Below are 20,762 nucleotides of genomic sequence, written 5' to 3' on the forward strand. Positions count from 1 at the left end.
AAAAAAGTTTTAGGAAACCCTCAAGCACATTTTTGTCTAACCCTAGTTAGAAAATGAACTAATTTGTCTAGGCTTTGAAAATAGCCAGTGTGGTTCCTAAACATGAATTGTTGCTGACATTTTTATACTGAAAATGTCAGACATGGGTATATGCAAGACCATGACCTATTAAGATACAAGTTTATTTCATATTTTTAAGCTGAGAGTATTAAACTATAAAATTAGAGAAAATGCTTTACATATTACAATGTTCCTTTAATGTTCCTTTGTTATCTTTGTTTCAACAGATTTCAATATACCCTTTACAGTAGACATATGCCTGACCAAAGAGAACAATTTAAGTTCTGTGAAATCTACTCAGGAAAAACTAGGCTTAGCTGGAAGCACTCGTTCGTCTCTTCAGACTTCTGTAAAATTAAATACTCGATCTCGAAAAAGTGGCCGTCTGCGCAAAACCACCCATCGTTATTCTGTGCGAGATGCAAGAAGATCTCAGCTGTCCACTTCAGATTCAGAAGGCAATTCTGATGACAAGACTACTGTGATAATGAAACACAGACGCTCTCAGTTACTGCAGCCTTTTTTAACATATCCAGTTAGGGATAGCTACCTTGTAGGTAGGAGTGATTGCCTACCTGCGGACGTGGTACCGAATTCTAATCCTGATGCCCCTAATCTGGAAGATTCCAGCCAAATTATTCCAGCACATGAGCTAAACGCAGAGATTTTGAATGAGCCAGCTGCAGGAATTGCTGAGGGCAACATGGATAACTCTCCTTTTGATTTATGCCGTGTCTTACTGTCACTCCTAGAGAAAGTATGCAAATTTGATATTACTTTGAATCACAGTTCTGCTCTTTCAGCTAGTGTGGTGCCCACATTGACTGAGTTCTTATCAGGATTTGGAGACTGTTGCAATGTAAGTAGTAACACAGAAAACGAAGTAGTTTCTGCAGGGTGGACAGAAGAACCTGTGGCTCTGATCCAAAGGATGCTCTTTCGAACAGTGCTGCATCTTATGTCTTTAGACATTAGCAATACGGAAAAAATGCCTGACAATTTACGAAGAAATTTAACAGACTTACTTAAAGCAGCATTAAAAATCAGAATTTGCTTGGAAAAGCAACCTCATCCTTTTGATCCAGGATACAAGAAAACACTACAGCAGCCAGTTCAGGATGACTTCATGTTTTCTAGATATCATCACAGAGCCTTGCTTCTACCTGAGGTTATAGAAGGGGTCTTGCAGATTTTGATCTGCTGCCTACAAAGTGCAGCCTCCAATCCATTCTACTTTAGCCAAGCTGTAGATCTGGTTCATGAGTTCATACAGCATCAGGGATTTAAGCTGTTTGAAGTAACAGTGCTTCAAATGGAATGGCTGTGTATGAAAAATGAGGGAGTAACTGGGGAAGCCTCAGAGCATCTGAAAGCCCTGATCAACAGCATCATGAAAATAATCAGCACTGTCAAAAAAGTGAAATCAGAGCAGCTCCATCAATCAATGTGTACAAGAAAGCGGCACAGACGATGTGAGTACTCCCACTTCATGCATCACCACAGAGATCTCTCTGGGCTCTCTGTAGCTGCTTTTAAAAACCAGGCTTCCAAAAACCCCTTTGAAACTGCTGATGGAGAAGTTCATTATCCTGACAGATGCTGTTGCATTGCTGTTTGTGCACACCAGTGTTTACGCTTGTTGCAACAAGTTTCTCTGAGCAGTACTTGTGTTCAGATTCTCTCGGGTGTACATAATGTAGGAATATGTTGTTGTATGGATCCAAAGTCTGTGATCATCCCATTGCTTCATGCTTCCAAGTTACCAATATTAAAAAACTTTCAACAGCACATATTGAACATCCTTAACAAGTTTATATTGGATCAACTCGGTGGAGCAGAAGTTTCTCCAAAAATTGTACAAGCATCATGCAATATATGTAGTGTTGACTGTGATCAACTTGCTCAGCTGGAAGATGCCTTGCAGGGCAACTCTAGCGATGCTGGTCTTGCATCTAGTTCCTCTTGCAGAGTTCAGGGAATTCTGCCTAGCAGTGGATCTGAAGATATGTTGTTGAGATGGGATGCATTGGAGGCTTATCAGGACGTTGTTTTTGAAGAAGACCAACTACGTGGCATGCAGATTGCAAGCCATATTTGCCACTTAATTCAAAAGGGAAATGCAGTGGTCCAATGGAAACTATATAATTGTATTTATGATCCCGTGCTTCAGAGAGGGGTTGAGCTAGCTTCCCGTGCTCAACAACTTGGACTAACTACAGCTGATAAACACACGTGCAGTTACAATAGCCAGTGTTTGCCTTCTGAAGTGCTTCAGATTTATTTGCAGACACTCCCTGTGTTGCTTAAATCCAGGTTGGTTGATTTTCTGTTTATTAATGGAAAGCATGCTTATTATATACAGAGCTTTGTATATTTGTTACTGATCAGAATGTAAGTTTTATCTGGACTGTAGGCTGCACTTGGATATTGTAGGGGTGGCAACAAGATAAGTGCTTGAATGACATAAGATTTAATCCTAGATTCATAAACTGTAGAAAGTGAGGGCTCTCTACTAATGAGTTGTGGTTTTCAACAAGCTAAAGTGTGTAGAAACAAATAAAACCTTTGTCCAGTATGATATGCTCTTTGCTTCTTCATTCCTCATGCTAAAGTGAGTCAGGAATGTTGAACAGATTGACATGTCACTTTTTCTGTGGCAATGAGACTGCTTGGTCTTCTGATCTGTTTCCCCTTTTCCTTCTAGAATGGACTTCATAGAAACCACCTTTCAGAAATAAGGCTTGAGGAGTTTATTTGTCCTGAAATAACTGTTTCCTAATTTACAAAATCCTGTTCACTTAAACATAGTTTTGAAAAAACAAAACAAAAAAAATCCACTGCACATTCTTCCAAGGTGTGAAATAGAAACTACCCTATTTATCGTTAAACTGATGAAATAGTTGTTTAATACAATATGAAGTTTATTCAGAATATGAATGTGTCTTTTTGTCCAGGAAAGATTCTGGTCTTTTCTGCTGGAGTCCTGATAGCCTGAAGTGAACTTAGTAGGGTTATCTGAGACACTTACAAAGAATAGACTAGTATTCCAGTTTATGTAAAGGATTGTCTAATACATTTTTAGCTTTTATCCTAACCTAAACTGTATCAGAAGCTATTAATTTTTGAAAGTGCACTTAGTGGCAATGAGGCAAGAGAAGTAAAGTTTAGATTGACAAAAGTTTAATATATCCTATTTCCTACTGGCTTAAAGATGGGAATGTACAAGTAAGTACATGATTCATTTGATTCGAGAGCGTGTAACTCTGTTACAGTAAAAGCTGACCCTGGGGGAATGACATGGGACAGTAAGGAAGGTAGATGTCTACAAGCAAACATAGTACACCAAGAAGCTTACAGATCTGTGCCCCAAATTCTGTATGAACTCAATGTAATACTTGGAGTAGAAAGAAGGGAAAATTATACTTGGAAACAAATATACTGAAAGGTTTTTTAACGTTGGACATACTGGCGTAACAATTGCACAAAAAGTTGTGCTTGAAAGGTATTCCTGAATTCTATGTGAAATACATTGTGCATGCAACTTATTAGTTAGAACATAGACATAGCTAGTAAAATGTCTTAAAACTTCAAGTTTATTTGAGAAGGAATCTCTGCTTTCTGGTGAAGTCACACAACTGAGAGAAATAAAGGTATTTACTAGCTCGGGTTGCTAATAAAAAGTTAGGGGGAGGAAGTACCACCAAAAAGCAAATGTCATGAATAAATACCTTTAATGTTTTGACCATCATACATCTTTGTGGTCTACGTTTTAGAGGTTAATCAATATTTCCTACATTACATTGTGCAAAAAAATTGAATTTTCTACTACTAGATGGATGATGCTTACTTGGGCTTCTAGAGTACTGCAAACAAGTTTCTTCTCTCTTTAATTTACAGTTTACAGTAATTTATAGCAATTACTGTAAACATGATCAGTCCTTGGTGTTACTCAGGTGTGTAGAACAGAGGGTTATTTCTGGATAAGATGTCATCTGAACTACATGCATTTGTGGCTGATTTATAAAGTAACTCTTATGCTTTCTCTTGCAGGGTAATTAGAGACTTGTTTCTGAGTTGTAACGGAGTGAATCAAATGACTGAGTTAAATTACTTAGATACTTTAAGAAGCCATTCTTTGAAAGTGTTAGAGACTTTGATACTCTGCCTTGGTGATCAGCAGAAAGACCAAGCAATGCCAGAACCGGAAGGCCTGAACAGTGAACAAAAGGAGTCTATGTCTGACTTGTCTGCTTCTCTTTGCAGCCAGCATGCTATTTCAGAAGTTCCTCAAAGCTTGAGCAAGTTTTATGCTGGCTTGAAAGAGGCTTACCCAAAAAAGAAGAAGTTTGAGAGCCAAGACATTTATGTCAACACGATAAACCTATTCCTCTGTGTTGCTTTTTTATGTGTAAGTAAAGAAGCAGATGGTGATCTGGATTCAGCTAATGACTCTGAAGATACGTCAGGGTATGATAGTACAGCTAGTGAGCCATTAGGCCACAAATTACCATATCTGTCACTGGAAAGCCTTACTTTGCCCTCTCTGGAACATATTCACAGGGCTGCAGATATTTGGTCCATGTGTCGTTGCATATATTTGTGTAGTTCAGTTTTCCAGAGACAGTTCCATAGACTTGGGGGCTTTGAAGCATGCCATAGGTTATTAATCCTGATAATTCAGAAACTTGCAAAAAATAAGGAAAAGGAGCAAGAAAAGAGGGAGAGAGTATTGAGTGAAAGCAGCAGAAGTTCACATGGGAGTCCTCGTGGTGAGCTTCTCAACAAGGATGACTCTCTTCAGTTGGCTAGAAGCAGAGAGACGACGCAACTGGAGCTCGATAGTTCTGACAGTCTTGCTGGTGCACAACAGCTGGTGCCTGAATGTGTCTCCTGTGACAGCTCTTTGGGTAGGGAGCACACTTCAGTTGCCAATCTTGAAGGGATAAAGACTTCTGTAAGAGAAGAGACTGAGTGGGCACTTCAAGGTATCAGACTTCTAGAAGCTCTGCTGACAATCTGTCTGCACAGTGCAAGCACCATGCAGCAGAAGATGGAAGTGGAGATGTTTCACCAGGTACTGTGCAACTTCCCTTACTTACTTTACTCATATTTGTTACATACAATATTATTTTAGTAGTAATTTAGTCAAAAGTTCTTTCAGAGATGAAAAAAGCTCATGCTCTTATTATGGTACCATTTTTTATGTAGTACTTAAAGTATGCAGCTAAATGATGTGCTTAGTAGTCAGGGGTAGCGGTCAGCAGGCATGAAGGAATGGGAGTGGGTGGATGAGCAACTGGCATCTTTCCACATGTCAACTCGTCTCTTCTTGTATTCAGTAAGATGCTGGTAAGGACCCTGCACCCCTTTGCTTGTTCTCCAGCATGGTCTTTGTCCTCCACTCTTTTGGGTTGGATCCCTGTTCATGCCAACTGCCTGCTGCTTGGGGGCTGGGAGAGAACCTTCCAGAATGGCAGGTTGATCCAGGCTGGATGAGATTTTTACCTTGCTCACTGTTTTGAACTGTATTTCTGGTTTATTTTTCACATATCTCTTATAGTTTGGGCCAGCATGGTCAATATGGCTAAGGGCTGATCTTGACATCAAATGCTGTTGTCTAAGTTAATGTACCTTGAGTCCCAGGGAAGACTGTGATCCTGGCAGATGAAGATTTTGTTTTTCTGCATAAAATGGTCCTGACTAGAGGAAAGGGATGGCTTCTTCTGACTGCAAAGGCAGTAGCAGATGTCAACAACTATGAATTACTGGCTGACTATGCCTGTATTTTTTTCTAGTCAGTTATGGCCTGCTTTTTCTGTTTTTTTCCTGTGTAGTCCTTTCATCCAGCCTCACATTCTCTGGAGGCTCTGAGCTGATGGGATTTGAATGGTGGGAGAGACTTAGTTTTTTTGAAAGGGTATTGAGTGGAGAATGTGTGTGACAGAGGTGGGACTGAAGGAGAGCTGTGTAGGCAAGATGTGGGCGTTACAATGACTCGCATGTGGTGTTTTTTATGATGGTTTTGAGCAGGGCATGGTGCTTGAGAAAAAGGAATATTAGAGGGCACAGGTGCTGAAAGGACACCTGAAAAAACTATTACTTAAGCCTTAGAGATGGACTAATTCAGTGTTCCACAAAGTTGTTAATTCACAGAAGACACCTTCACCATGCTTTAAAGGTTTAATTGCTATCTTGAATTTTACTTGGCAGTTTGGTAGAAAAGCAGGAGGCATTAGGTGCAGGAGAGAACTGGAAACTGGAATTCTGTCTGGGCCATGTGCTGTTTTTGTGAACTTGGACATGTCACCCTCTGTCTTGTTAACCCCTCTAGTAATATTGTGGTATGATCTGAATGCACTGTGTACTTGAAACTGAGATGTTTATTTTTGAAACAGTGCTTTCACTTGATGTTTGGGAAACAGCATGTTGCCAGATTTTTTTTGGTGTGCAGATTGCTTAACCAACTAAATCTCTGTCATGACAAACAGGATGAATCTTTCTTATTGCAAGAGACTGGATGAAGTCTGATGGTTTTCGCCAAGAAGTCAGATTAGTGTAGGTGGAAGGGGATGTTCTTAAAGTACTAGACCATTTCTGTTAGCCAAAACAGAGTAACATGAATCAAAATGTTTGTCTCCCCCAAAACACAGAATAAGTGTGTGGATGATATCTTACTTCAAATAAGAGAGCAGCTTGCTCAATCAAAAGTGATAGAAACTGACTTGGCAAAGCCTCTGTTTGATTCACTGCTTCGTGTTGCGTTGGGCACTTTTTCTGCTGATCTGGATCATTCTGAAGAAAAAATTGAAAAGGTAAGAAACACCAACTATGTAGTCTAATTCTAAATACCGCAAGGTTTGCTCAGTTAGGTTTGTTGTTTGAGTCTATTTTTAAACTGTAGGATATGTTTAAATGTGTTTGGTTATTGTGGCTGTTGAAGATCAGTTCTCTGATTCTTGTATGTAAGTGTGTAAGTTGAATGCTGGTTATTGATATGCTCCCCACACTTACTGCTCAGGAATAAGTCATGCCCCGAAAAGGACCAAGTTGTGTTATGCTTCATGGACATACCTGAAACATGTTCTCTTCGCTCTTTCGTCCCACAGCAGTGTGTGACAAATTCTCAAAGGGAGAGCTTCAGACAGGGATGTTGACTGACCTTAGTGGCTGCAGACATGTCTTCACCTTAGAAGTGAATGTCAAGGTGCATGTTTATGGTGATAGTAATTTTGGAAACATGATTATTCTTAATGCATTGGCCACCTGCTTATTAAAGCTTTGGTCAGGTAATTAGTAAGAAAAATCTGTCTTTGCAGAATCCATTTTCTGTATAAGAATGAAGTATCCATAAAAAGTATCTCATGTTTCTTGAGAAAGTGTATGATTAGTTTGTTTCTTTTGCCAATGGGCTTGGAGAAGACAGGCGTCTGGAAGGTTCTAAATTACTTGCTTTCCTGACCGAAGGTGGTAAATTTGTTTGTGTATACAGGCCCATTACACTGAAAAGGAGCCTGCGCCACAAACTGGAGATATTTCTGAAGAAACTGAAGAATCACAGTGCTGTAGTCTTAAACTTTTTGCTGAAGAGGAAGGATATGAAGCAGATAGTGAAAGTAACCCCGATGATAGTGAAACCAAGAATGAAGGTAAATGTGAACTTTCTGACTGTACAAAGCAGTCTTTATGACATAGCAAAGCGTGCTTGTCTCTTGAGATGTACAAAAATAGGGTGAGCATCAGAGACCTTTAACAGACAGAAATAGTTTAACTTTTTTACTTCCAGTAGGATGCCATTACAGATGGACAGGTGAAGTAGTTTTCTCCAGAGATACTTATCAATAGTTTGTCTGAAAATCAATGCTCAATTTTTTTATTTAGTATTGTAACAATCTGGTCAAAATTAGATAGTCTAATTATATCTCTTTATAGTCATTCAGTGACTGATGTGCACATCTCTTGCTGCATTCTGTTTGTGTAATTAATTTTGGACATGAATTTGCTTTAATTTTTTCCTTTGTGCTGAACATCTGGATGCTTCCATTCTTGTAGGAGGTCAGCATGAGCAGTAACAGCCTTTAATAGAACTGCATTCAACTGTTGCTGTTTACCTGTGTGACTAGGTTTTATCAACAGTTATACAACATTTTAAAAGCTTTTTTGAATTAACAATTTAACCTGAAATATTTCCATGAAACATTTGCATGAAACATATGTCTGTACTAAATATTTTTTTAAGTAACATGTTTTAAAGTCTCTCCAAGATGTAAGAGGAGAAGCTTAAATGTGGGGGGTTTTCTGCTTTTTTGATTGTCATGGAGATATTGTCATGTGCATTTTCCGAGTTAAATAACTAAACAACTGCTTCCCTCAACCTTTTAACCTGAAATAAAACAATTTAAATTTATCTCCTTTCTTGGCAGGCTTAGAGTTCTGTATAGAACTTTGAGGCTCTATTACAATGATTTTACTGTCATGTTTCATGAATTGCATATTTCTTCGTTATTATGTGGGTCCAGTTCCCAGGAAATAAAGGCACATAGTTTAAGAGCATGCAATGGGAGAAACTAATCCTTGCCCTTCTGTATTGATGGGAAAATATGAAAATCTGAAGCAGAATAGAAGATTATACTAACTTCTGAAAACTGCTTATAAGCAGTGACTATTTTTGTTTTGTAGCTATGAGAAGGTTGGAGAAAGTATGTCCTTGGATGTTCTGTTTAAATCATGCAAACTGTATTCAGCTGAGTAAGTTTCAGTAAGACAAGTGTTTTCTTTCAGGAGCAGCCACAAAGGCAGAACCAGGATGTACTGGTCCTTCAGGTTATTTTAATGACCTAGCTGAAAACATCAGTCAAGGAGAATTAATGTATCCTGAAATCTGCATGTTAGAATTAAACTTGCTCTCAGCTGGTAATGCCAGTTTGGATGTGCTTGCTCATGTATTCCAAAGCTGCCTGAAAATCATCAGCCAGAAGGAGAGAAATGCCACTGTACTTATAGAACAGGTAAAAATGTTATTAAACAAAGGCAACAGCTTAACAGTTGTATATCTTATTTTCTTCAGTTTTATAGTATCAGTATACCTAACAGAGTGATTTCAGAAGTATTCTCACTTGTTATAGCATTTGATAAGACCTGAAACAATGTAAATGGCTGATATTGCCAGCTGCGTTGCATTTAAGTTACCAGAAGCTATAGAAATTATAGTGACCTAATATATTGAAAGATATTTGACCTACAAAGCTTTTGAGTTTCACAATTGCCTTATTTTATCAAGACTGTTCAATCACTAGAGCTATAGATACAGTTTTAATGACCATCAGGCCATTGAAAAAAACCAAAACAGCAAATATCATCTTGTATATGTATATATGTAAACATTCTAAATATATATGTATTCAATATGTACTTTTAGAAACTTTCAATGATGTACTTCAAAAATATTTCATGCTTTTATTCTTCATAAGTTTATATTAGAAATTAGTTATGTACATGTTGATGTCCTCATGATCCTTTGGAATTTCTGACGGTTAGCTTGTTTTTTGCTTTTTAATAAATAAATTGAGTATGCCTCTTCTGCAGAAGAGGAAAATACGGTTAAGTAATCTAAGCTTAAAGTGCTTGTTTGTATAATCATTTGACTAAGAAGCTAAGTTAGTGCTTTACAGTGTGAACCAAAAGAAGGAAAGGAAAACATTGTTTTATTTCAGTACTCCAATTGTTTGTGTGAATTATTAGCTTTAAATCACTAGCACACGTGTATTTTTTTCTGAACTTCAACACATGAAATTACTTATAATTCAAAATAATCTCATTTTCATTACTCTTCAATATCGTTTAGAAAGAGCACTCTATCAAACTAATCAATTTAGAGATTTTGCATATCTTTAATTAGAGATTTTTCAAATTACCTTTATCTAAGATGCATTTGTGAAGGATGCTCGTAAGTAAACGGCTTTGATTTTTTTTATTACTCCTTTAAAGTAATCTTGCATAAAAAGGCTGAGGAAAGGTTGAATTGGCTTTCAGTATTGCATCACTATATACCAATGTGCCATATTTTGTCAGAACCTGTCAAATCCTGTAGTTCTGTTACAGAGGAGAAGACAAGGGACGTCTCAGCTGCTGAATTGATAATGACTCAAAGGTTTCTTTCTAGAATCATTTGGATTTCAAATGCAACTGAACTGTACAGAACATGAAAGAATGTTCATTAGCAAATATAAAAAAATATTTCCATAATTTAAAGTAACTGGAATTGTCTTTAAAATCAATAGTAGACAAGAATTGATTGAAAGAAGTTATTTCTTAGTTCTTTGGGCTGGCGTATATTCTCCAGATATCTATTTTTCCCTGTATTTTTTTTGACAGGGAGCTGTTAAACATCTTCTGGGTGGATTTCTGAACATATTGACACAAACGGAGTCTAGTTTTCATGGTGAGTTCAAGGTCTAAGTAACTTAAATATTGCTTTTTATAACTTAATGTGTACACATTCAAATTTTTAGTTCACGATGCAAATGCAAAATTGACAAAGCAAATTCATTGGCATGTATGAATTTATGCAGCTGCTTTAACTTGTGACAAGTATCTAATTTATGTGTAAATACAGGATTATTTCTGAGCTAGTGGAAATCTGTTGTTTAAACATATGCTGGCAGATCTGAAAATGATGGTTGAAATCATAAACCTAAGGTGCCAGTGTTAACAAACATTGCTTGGAAAAATAGCGGTTGTCTTACCGATTGAATCTGACTCCATCACAATGTAAGTTTTTATTTCAAATTTCTTTGTAACACGGGTCTTAGTGATGTCTTGAGTTTTATTTCTAATCGGAAAACAGCTAGCTAATCCAAGAATGTGAAGAAAATTAAATGCTTGCCCTAAGGTAGCTTCACATAATGAGGTTGCTCCACAGCAGGAGATGATGTAAACCCATCCCAGGACTTTGATCCCTGGCTTTGTGGGGAGAGCCTTTGCAAAGTAGATGCTAGGTTCCCAGACTTTCAGACTCCACTTTCCAAACCTAGGAGCCAGACTTGCTGTAGCCATCTAGATTAGTTCAATGAAATTTTGAATGACGGTGTCAGGAAGTACTGTTGGATCACTCTAGACTTCATCTTGTACTCCTTACTGCTTCCTGAATTTGAAATGTTTTTGCAAAACACTCTGAATTCCAAGTTAATCTTTTCTCATAATCGTATGGAATTTGAATTTTTAAAGCTTTTAAAAAATTCTTTTCAAGAATATTATTTTGTCTTCTTATTTTTAGCATGTCAGATGGTGCTGGTAGACCTGTTAGTTTCCTTGATGAGTTCACAGACGTGTTCAGAAGAGCTAACTCTTCTTTTGAGGATATTTTTGGAGAAGACTCCTTGTACGGTATGTATGGAGTACCACAGCAAAATTCAGAGGCTTAATGAGAAAAATGAAGCAAAAAAAAAATCCTTTTGTGCCCAAGTATTTTGGGAAATAAGGAGACTGTAACAGCGATGTTCTAACTCATCAGAGCAAATAAAATTTGGTTGTTGAAATAATTCATTCTCAAAACACGAAAAGGAAATAGGAGATAAGAAAAGAGAGGGTTTCGAAGTGTGCATTAGAGTCCTGGGAACTCTCTTCAGTACAAGAAAACAAGATTCCTCTTGAGGAGACTGACATTGTGGTTATGGATGACAGGACACTGTAATACTGTAAAATTTGAAGTCATTCCTTTAATGTTATAAAGCATCTCACTATTTCAAGAATGCTTTAGCATCAGGAATTACTTTCAAAACTGTCTTTAAGTTGGTTTGTGTAACACTGGAATCTACTGCTTGTGTGGGATATACCGCTGAAATACCTATCTGTTGGTTTGTGTGGGAGTCTGTAGAAAAAAAACAAGTGGAAGGAATTAAAAAATACTGTGGAGTCTGACATAGTACCAAACCAAACAAGGAGACACAAATCAGTTTTTCGAAGTTAGCTTGCAATAATTGGCTAAGTAACTAGTGAAACTTTTTGGCTTAAGGCCCCAGCTGGTTTTGTTACAGATTATGCAATAACAAAGTGATGGCCTATGTGTGTATGCTTAAGCAGCCTCAAACATGGGGTAGAAGGTGTGGTCTTTTGTTGAGGTATAAGTTAATCTGTTAGCACATAACAAATGCAAGATAAGGTTGTGCAGTGACCACCTGCTGTGGTTCAGCTGATTCCTAAGCATGATAACTTGAAGACTGATCTTCCCTGGCTAAGTCCCTGAAACTATTTGGCCATAATTTGTCGAAGTTGCTACTTGATGCTTCTTAAACATGTGTCAGTTTCGATATGGAAGCCCACCTCTGGGAAAACATGAATCTAAATTTAAATGAAGAGTGGGGTTCTGTTTAGTTAGATGACACTTGATTGCATGGTGTAAACAGTTTTTGATTTTTTTTCTCATTTGTTTGGTTTATTTCTTCTAGGAGATACTACTCAAGGGTGTATTGAAGATTATAGAAACTAATATTTACATGAACCCATTACAGTACCTTGCCTTCCCTTTGCTACATGGCACAAATTTGAGTAGTAGTTCTTTACAAAAGTCTGCTAGCACTTCCAACAGCAAAACTGCTGGACTATTAAAAAAAGCAAAATCGTCACAGAGTAAGAAAGAGGCAGATGGTGAAAATTTGAGTCACCAGCTGCTTTCTTCTTGGCATGTAGCCCCAATTCACTTGCCTTTAGTTGGACAAAACTGTTGGCCACACATGTCTGATGGCTTCAGTGTCTCACTGTGGTTTCATCTGGAGTGTGCTCGTGAAGCAGAAAATTCAACAGAAAGGGGGAAAAAACTGAAGAGAAGAATCAGACTGGCAGCTGTAAGAGAGAACAGCTTTGACAGCGCAGGTGAGGATATAGTACTTCCTGCTTCTATTTAGGTAGCACTGAAGGATTCTGGTTACAAGTATTACTAATTGATGTGCCATATAAAAAAGGTTGAATTTTTTTCTTATGGTGGATATTAAACAGGACTGGTGATCTTTGACTTTTCTGAGTATGGTATCATGTACTTAAAGATAAAACATTTCCAGCCTTAGTCCTTAAGTTAGATTAATGCCTGCTTCCTTAGAAATTTAGTATTCGCATTGAATTTGTAAATTCGGTAAAATGTCTTTATGCTGCTTCATGTTATGCTGAAGAAAATACTAAATGCTGCAGCTGAAAAGTCATGGGAAAAGACTGCTCTCAAGTTTATTTGGTCTTTTATGTATTGGCAAAGCAAGTGGCTTTTGTGTTCTTTCTCTTTAATAGAGAGGTAGCAAATCTTTGATTTAGGATTTAAATATTGGAACTCTTAGCTAAAAGATGCTCTGAATCCATCAAGTCAGAGCCTGAGGCTGACTCAATATAAATCCTCTAACTTTCCTTGTGTGTGTGCCATTGTAAATGTCAATAGCTGTACATTTCTTTGTTTATACTTTTGTAGAGACCCACCTGCTCTCAAACTCTTTTGAGCAGAATATTTTTGGATTATAATTTGCAGGAGGAAAAAATCCTTAATTTATTTGAAATGCCTCCCAGTCACAACACTTGGAATACCTTTCACTGTACTTTTTTTGACTGTATTTGAATAAAAGAGGGGAAACCCCACCCCTGAATATTGGAACTCACTAGAGCTGCTTTTGTTAGGCCTGTGCTTTTACTTGGTAAAGTAAAATAAAAATATTGAATGCAAGATCATGCTTAAAGGGTAGTATGATTTGTGAAGAAAAATCTAAAGATTTCTTGGTGCGCACTAAGACTGCCAGTTCAGCATATGAATGTAATACGGTGTGGCCTATTGAAAGCATCATTGAATTAGAGTGTATTCAAGCTTAGTGACTTTACATGATTACAAACAAAAACATGTGAAGTGCTGAGTTAAGGTCAAGCTCCTCTCTTTCAGTATATGAGACCTAGATGTCTGAAGACAATTGCACATACTAGCTCACTTGGGGGGGGGCGGGGGACACACCAAAAAAAAAAACCCACCAAAACCACAACCAAAAAACCCCCAACTAAACAAAAAACAATTCTCTGCAGTACTGCAACTATTTCTTTTCACACTTGACAGCTGGTAGGACAGGCATTGTTGTTGTATTGTATTGTAATTGTGTATAAACATTTATATTTCTAGAAGAAATGAAGTCTATAGGAATGGAATACCTAAGCCTGGGAGATAAACTTGTTGAAGATGGCTGTATTCATATAATTTCACTGGGTTCCAAAGCATTGATGATACAAGTCTGGGCAGACTTGAACACTGGAGCATTCATATTTCGGTATGGTGTATAGTCCAAAAGCAGTCTTGTGAACGTATGTATCATTACTTCCAGTAGCAGCTTGCAGAGAATGCTGGTGGAGAGTAGAGAACTAATTTCATTGTAGAGTCATCTTGCACACTGATGGCAACATCAAGGAAGTTTATTGCATACAGATCAACAGGATTACTTGCTTAAAATGTTAGTCTCTAGTCTTTCATGTTTCATATAGTCATATATAAATACTTGCCCAAAGTAAGATGCAAGATCAGTCATAAACATAATGTAATGCAAGGTAGCAACTCAAGTATTAATGAAATGACACAATAAATGTGTGAAGATAAGCAAAAGCTTTTGTAGCTGTAGGTTTTCACACCTCAGGCGTGAAAATTGCTGTTATTTAATACTTACCACAGCAATCTTGCTTTTAATCTTCTGAACACATTCTAGCCCTAAGTTAGTTCTCATAAGTAATGTATCCTTAAAATGGGTCTAAAGCTGCAATGTTAGAACACGTGCATTTTTTCAATAAACAGAACTTAACTTCTCTGTAAAACAGAGATAATATCCTTATCGTAAATGTAAGCAGATTCATGCAAACAAGTTAAATAACTAAGTTGAAACCATAAAGTGAGGATTTCCCTAGCTTATGTTATGCACTCCAAATATAGCATTGTGATCAAAAAAATTACCTGTGAAAGTTAAGGAATGCAATCTCAAAGCAACTGAGGCCAAAAAATTATGGATTTGGAGCTTAAAATACAAATTTGAAAACACACACATACACACTTGTTTTTCCTTTTCTGTGGTTTTCATAGTATGTGCATGGATCCAAACGATGAGATGAAAGCTGGTCTGCTGGCACAGGCTGAGTCTCCACAGAATGCTTTCCTTCTGGGCAGGTGGCAGCATTTAGCAATAACGTATCTGCAGCAGCCGGAAGGCAAGAAAAATATCCATGGAAAGCTGTTGCTGTGGGTTTCTGATCAGAGGTAAAGTATGCATTAGTTGCACCTAGATATTTATCTTATTAAAAGGATGTTCTCTGGTAGGAAAACATCTGCACTATTTTGGTGCAAGCTGAAGTTATGGTTGAGTAGTCTTCTGGGGGTAGAAGAGGGGTGTCTTACACTGCTAGAAATTCCCCAGAAATGTCCAGAATGGTCTTGATTGCTTTGAGAATCTTCAGTTCATACCATGGACCAATGCAGACATCAATGTTTTTCTTCATCACAAATAAGTGAAAAAGGTAAGTACTACAAGATTTTGAGTAAGATCTGAAAAAAAACATATGGCATGAAGTTAGTAGTAGGCATAATGTCTGTGGTCAAGTTAAGAATCCGAATTAAGGAGTATAGTTCAGGTACTGGCAATATTGTTGAAAGTAGGAATGAAGAGATGGAGAGAAGCCAGTCATTTTGCTTCACTGAGAAAAATGAAGAGAGGAGAAGTCAAAAAAATATTTCAGACAAGATCTGAACCAGCAGTGGGAAGTACTGCTTCTTCCACTGAAAACTTAAGGTCCGTGCTCCTGAATGAGGTACCTGATGCTAGGTTGGGTGGGCCTGTCCCTGCATGAACTATCCACTGGTTAGAGAAAAAAGAATTTATTAAATACCACAGTTTTTATCCTTTCTTCCTAAAGTCCAGGCTATGAAGAGTTCCTTTGTGTCCCAAATACGAAGCAGGTGGTCAAAATGCTATGTTTTAAAACAATTATATGGGTCACAAAAATTCTTTACTATTCCTCTAGAATTTGGTCAGTAAACAAGCAATGTTAAAGACATTCCTAAAACTGTATCTAGGAAAAAAGCCGTTGCACAGTTTTTCTTCCTGCAGTTAAACCTACAATTGTAAAGTATAATACTTGTTTCACTTTGTTCTTGAAACTACATGGAGTTAATTTTTAAGCAACTTGATTTCCTCCCCCCATTGTTCAGTCAGTGCATGGTGATACGCAATAAAGTCCAAATATGGAGATATAGGGGAAACTAAAAATACTACAATGTTCTGCACACGTGCAGTTAATGAGGCCCCTCTATATATAGAGTTAGTTGCCAGTTTGCTAATAGTTAGGCTCTTCCAGGAAGCTTCAGATGACCTTTACAGTCCAATTGGTCTGCTTATGTAAATGCACATACGGTTAATTGGATGCTTTCTGAAAGCATCAGGCTTATTGCCCGTGGCTGTACAGCAGACTAGCTCTGACAACGTTCCCTGGTATAAGTAAATCCTCAACATGATATTTTCCAGCATATGTGAACCACAGTTGTCGTGATGTGCATTAGCATATGCAAAGGCCTTTGACTTTTAGGAATAGTAGAAATTCTTGAAAAATGGTGATATTTTAGAAGTGTGTATAGTGTTACATACAGTTTCTTTTTTGAGGTCAGAGGGAAGGAGGAAGGAATTTCAGATCTAGGAAATCTTGACCGGATGGCAGCCCTAGTTGCGACTCTGTTCCTCTTCTGTGTAGTATTTGAATACATACATTATGTAACTGAGTTTTAAGGTGCCTAGAAGTTGAAGATGGCTTTAGTAATTTAATGTTGATAACAGCAGAGCTTCTCATCTACTAAATATTAAAATCAGTTTTAAGCCTGAGCTGAATACCTTAGGTAGCAATTTTGATCACTACTTAATATTTAAACTTGTTTCTTTATATGCATTTTTAGGAAATGTGAGATTAATTTAGACTATGCACTACCAAGGAAATCAAGCTTATCATCTGACAGTAATAAAACATTTTGTATGATTGGCCATTGTACATCGTCTCAAGAAGAATTGCTTCGATTGTCGGGTAGATGGGATCTTGGAAATCTGCTTCTATTTAATGGTACTTTTGTATGCTTTTTTCTTGAATATGTCTTCATTTCCTCTTCCCCCTCCAAGATGCAAGGCTTAATTTGATTTTTTTTTTTTTAACATGCCAAGCTTTTATAGTAAGAGTAACAATACATTCTTTACCAGCATAATCAGCATCAGGGAGAAAGTAGGCAAATGTTTCAGTATTGGGTACTTCCTAACGTGTTGTTCCGTCACTATTCTCTCCCTTTCTTTTTAGTGCCATGATTGGCAATTCCAGTTACTTCAGTGTTTCTTTAAATTTCTTTAAATAATACCTTGGGTTAGGTGGTGGAGAGATGGTGGTACTTGCTCTGTTTTTTTTCCTCAAAGGACTCAGTCTCTCCCAGCTGGGAAGTTGATTTCACTTACCTGCTTCTAAACTACTAGTTTCAGATTACTTAAAGCATATTAAAAAGTAAACAAAACTGAACCACCAAATACTGAGTAAAGCATGCTTATTTCTGAAACTGCTGAAGTTACTTTGGGGGTGTTCTTAGATGTATAATTTTCCTCCCTCCTTGGAAAGTTTTGTCCAGGACTTCTGGGTGTTTTCTTAGTGCTGAAGGCTGGAACCCCACTGGTCGTCTTCTGGCATTTCGTCATGTGCGGTGGCCCCGTCAGGACTACTACACAAATGAAATCCGTTTTCTGGGGTGTGTGGTGTGTGCAGGTGGTGTGTGTGTAGTGTATTTTAAGCATCTCACCTATGGCCTGCACGTCATATATGTAAGCTCCACTTGGTGAATCTACGTGGTCCAATTGCTGCGTGCCTACAACCAGCATAATTGAGGTATCCAGAGAGCACTGGATTTACTGCTATGCAGCTGTCATCCACCCATACATCACAGACTTCGGTCCTTCTGGATGCTTCTTTTGAATTTGCTTTCTCACAAACAGATGACCTGAGATGTGCTGTCTGGAAAGGGGAGGGAGGTTCATTTGGCCTTCTACTTCCTACATATTTTTTTCCCTCCCTACTAGTTGTAGTGATCTTTTATTGCTGTTGCATCCTTCTTGGTCACTCTACTCAACTCTTCATGATGTTGTAGCACGTTGTTGCTATCTGTAATCTAGCTATGCTTTGAAAACTTTGAGAAAGCTTGGATAGATGACTTTTCAGTTTTAAAAAGTGTAATTGATGATTCAGAGCTGTGGGTCTTCAGTTCATGCAGATAATTTTCCTGATTTGGTTTCATTTGTCTTTGCCACTGAATTGATCTGGCACATGTGATGTGTCAGAAGTCACTGATCTACAGTTGCTAATAGGAGGCATTGGACTGTGCTGTTTCTCATCAGCAGGCCCTACAAAAACCAGCCAGTGATCTTCCTTGTAAAGTCTCTGATGTAGTCTACTAGCCACTGTATGAATTTTACTTCATTGTACAGTAAAGAGCTAAGAGCTTCTCTTCTGGATTTTAGGTGCAAAGATTGGACCAGAGGAAGCATTTTACTTATACACATGTGGGCCGGACTTCACATCTGTAATGCCTTGTAAATATGGCAAAACATTGACTGATTGCTCGAAGTACATAAGTAAAGAGATTCTGCAATGTGAACAAATTAAGGAGCTCTTCATGGCAAAAAAGGAAGTGGATGTTGGGCCTTTAATTGTAAGTTTCTACTTAAAAATCGTTCTTAATGTCTTAGAACTGATTGAGAAACTGGGAACACATTTCCTGCTGTCTCCCAAAATGCTTCATTTTCTCAAAGCAGGCAGGAACAAATCCAATTTTCATTAAAAGTACTGGTTCTGTCCATTTATTTCAGTGGGAGTTGAACTCCACGTAGGGTGACGGTTTCATCTTGCTGTAGTTTGGATTCTGACAACTTCTAGATGTTCCAGCATCTATAATACTGCCTATTTCATCTATCAGAGAAGCGGCCATCTCCAAAGGTCTATTAAGCACCTGCCCTAGGATGAATAGTAGTTCTTCTCTCTATTAGTGTAAAGATAGCCAAGGACAGCTCAGTTAATCTTTTAACATTAAAACTGAGGGAAGAGAAAGGAGGATTTATCTGGCTTTAACAGAAAGCAAAAGACTTCATCCCAATTCTTTGAGGGTTTTGAGAAGAAGTAAGTTTGCATCAAGTTTGGCTGAAAAGTCATTTTCCAGCTGACAGATCTTAGCTTTGCACATGTTCCCTGACTGAAACAGCCAGATGCGGGTGTAAGTATAGTTACACTAGAAAAAGAAGAAAATAAAACTTCCTTATCAGTGGAGCCTGCTATATTTGGAGAATTGTCTTCATGTACTGGTAATTCCTGCTGTATGAATTGTTTCCACTAGGGGGATTTTTCTGATGTTGTTCTACAGCAGCTCTGCAGCTGCAGGCAAAGGGTCATTCTGTCTGGATGTGATCCTTGTAAACCACGGTACTAAATTCTGAATAGGTTAAGAAGGAATGAATGGAATAAGTAAAAGGCCTAACAAATCAGTCATGCAACTTCTAAGCATATTTTGCCTTACAAAACATCAAGTAACCAGAGAGAAGAACTATGTGCTCAAGTGATGAATTAATCTCTGCACTTTTGCATAGAATGCAAGTGCCTTGAATGTAATTATTTCTCTGTTTTAAATAAATAACTTCCCAGATATGATCATTTTACACTTTCTGTGAAAATGAGTTGGTTACTTTCCATACGAGCTTTGGTTTTGCTCTAAGTCTCTTCATCAGTAATGAAACTTCTTCTGTTGAGATCCTTTTTCGTATGGCAAAGCTGATTAAAGGATAGACTTCAAATGAAAAATTGGAGAGATTTTGGAAAAAATAAGTAACTTTCTGTTTTGGACTCTCCACTTTAGAAGGGGAAGCAATTTGCCCAGTACCTCTGTATGCTCATTTTCTTTTAACTTTGTCGGTAACTTTATTTTTACGCAAAATAGTTGTAATGCTTCTTCAGGTGATAAGAGCGGGATCCTTGGTGGAATTTTTTAGTGCTTTCTTAACTTTTTGTGCTGTAGCTATTGCATACATTTGCTAACATTTAGGAATCCTGTTGCATTTATGTGCGCACGCATCCACATGAAACTTAAGAGCATGCTAATGGTAAAGTAGAAATGAATTGCCAAAGTTCCTACTATGTGCTGTTAGGTGGCTTTTGTGTGTGGCTTTTTGTGTTTTGAGGGTTGGGTTTTTTGTACTAAATTTTCTTGAAAAAATTTGAACTTCTCTTGTTTCAGGAGAGTCTTGCTGTTGTTTATACCACGTGCTGCCCTGGTCAGTATACCATATATGAACCTGTTATTAGACTAAAAGGTCAAGTGAAAACTGTACCTTCTCAGAGACCTTTCAGTTCAAAAGAAGTTCAGAGCAATGTATTGGACTCTCATCACCTGAAAACACTTCAGCCTGTTGAATATAAAACTCTTCAGGGTATACTACATGAAATTGGAGGCACTGGTGCATTTGTTTTCCTCTTTGCTAGGGTAAGGGGGCTGGAGGAGGGGTTGCATGTATGTGTTCTCCCACATAAATTTTTCTTTGTATCTTGAGTAGCAAATCACATATCGTAGCTGCCTTGCTGTAGTAGGCACGTGTCTTCTTTTTTCTTAAAGAAAATTTATGGAAAATATCTGTGGCATAACACAGACT

General features: G+C 37.7%; 1 protein-coding gene across 6 annotated transcripts in view; it reads left to right on the forward strand.

Moving 5' to 3' along the window:
• Nucleotides 1-20,762, forward strand: part of LYST (lysosomal trafficking regulator) — an 89,417-nt gene that overhangs the window by 25,332 nt on the left and 43,323 nt on the right. For 5 of the 6 annotated variants that reach the window (XM_082306789.1, XM_082306788.1, XM_082306791.1 and 2 more), the window contains exons 5-17: nt 288-2,373; nt 4,111-5,134; nt 6,711-6,872; nt 7,550-7,706; nt 8,839-9,065; nt 10,432-10,498; nt 11,333-11,442; nt 12,504-12,927; nt 14,198-14,342; nt 15,140-15,313; nt 16,997-17,157; nt 18,588-18,778; nt 20,351-20,596. In XM_082306789.1, coding sequence (XP_082162915.1) covers nt 288-2,373; nt 4,111-5,134; nt 6,711-6,872; nt 7,550-7,706; nt 8,839-9,065; nt 10,432-10,498; nt 11,333-11,442; nt 12,504-12,927; nt 14,198-14,342; nt 15,140-15,313; nt 16,997-17,157; nt 18,588-18,778; nt 20,351-20,596 — 5,174 coding nt within the window. The remainder of the gene's footprint in view (nt 1-287; nt 2,374-4,110; nt 5,135-6,710; nt 6,873-7,549; nt 7,707-8,838; nt 9,066-10,431; nt 10,499-11,332; nt 11,443-12,503; nt 12,928-14,197; nt 14,343-15,139; nt 15,314-16,996; nt 17,158-18,587; nt 18,779-20,350; nt 20,597-20,762) is intronic. The other variant, XM_082306790.1, reaches the window with a different exon arrangement.

This window comes from Platalea leucorodia (genome assembly GCF_965183815.1).
Source record: "Platalea leucorodia genome assembly, chromosome: 3".
Classification (NCBI taxonomy): Eukaryota; Metazoa; Chordata; class Aves; order Pelecaniformes; family Threskiornithidae; genus Platalea; species Platalea leucorodia.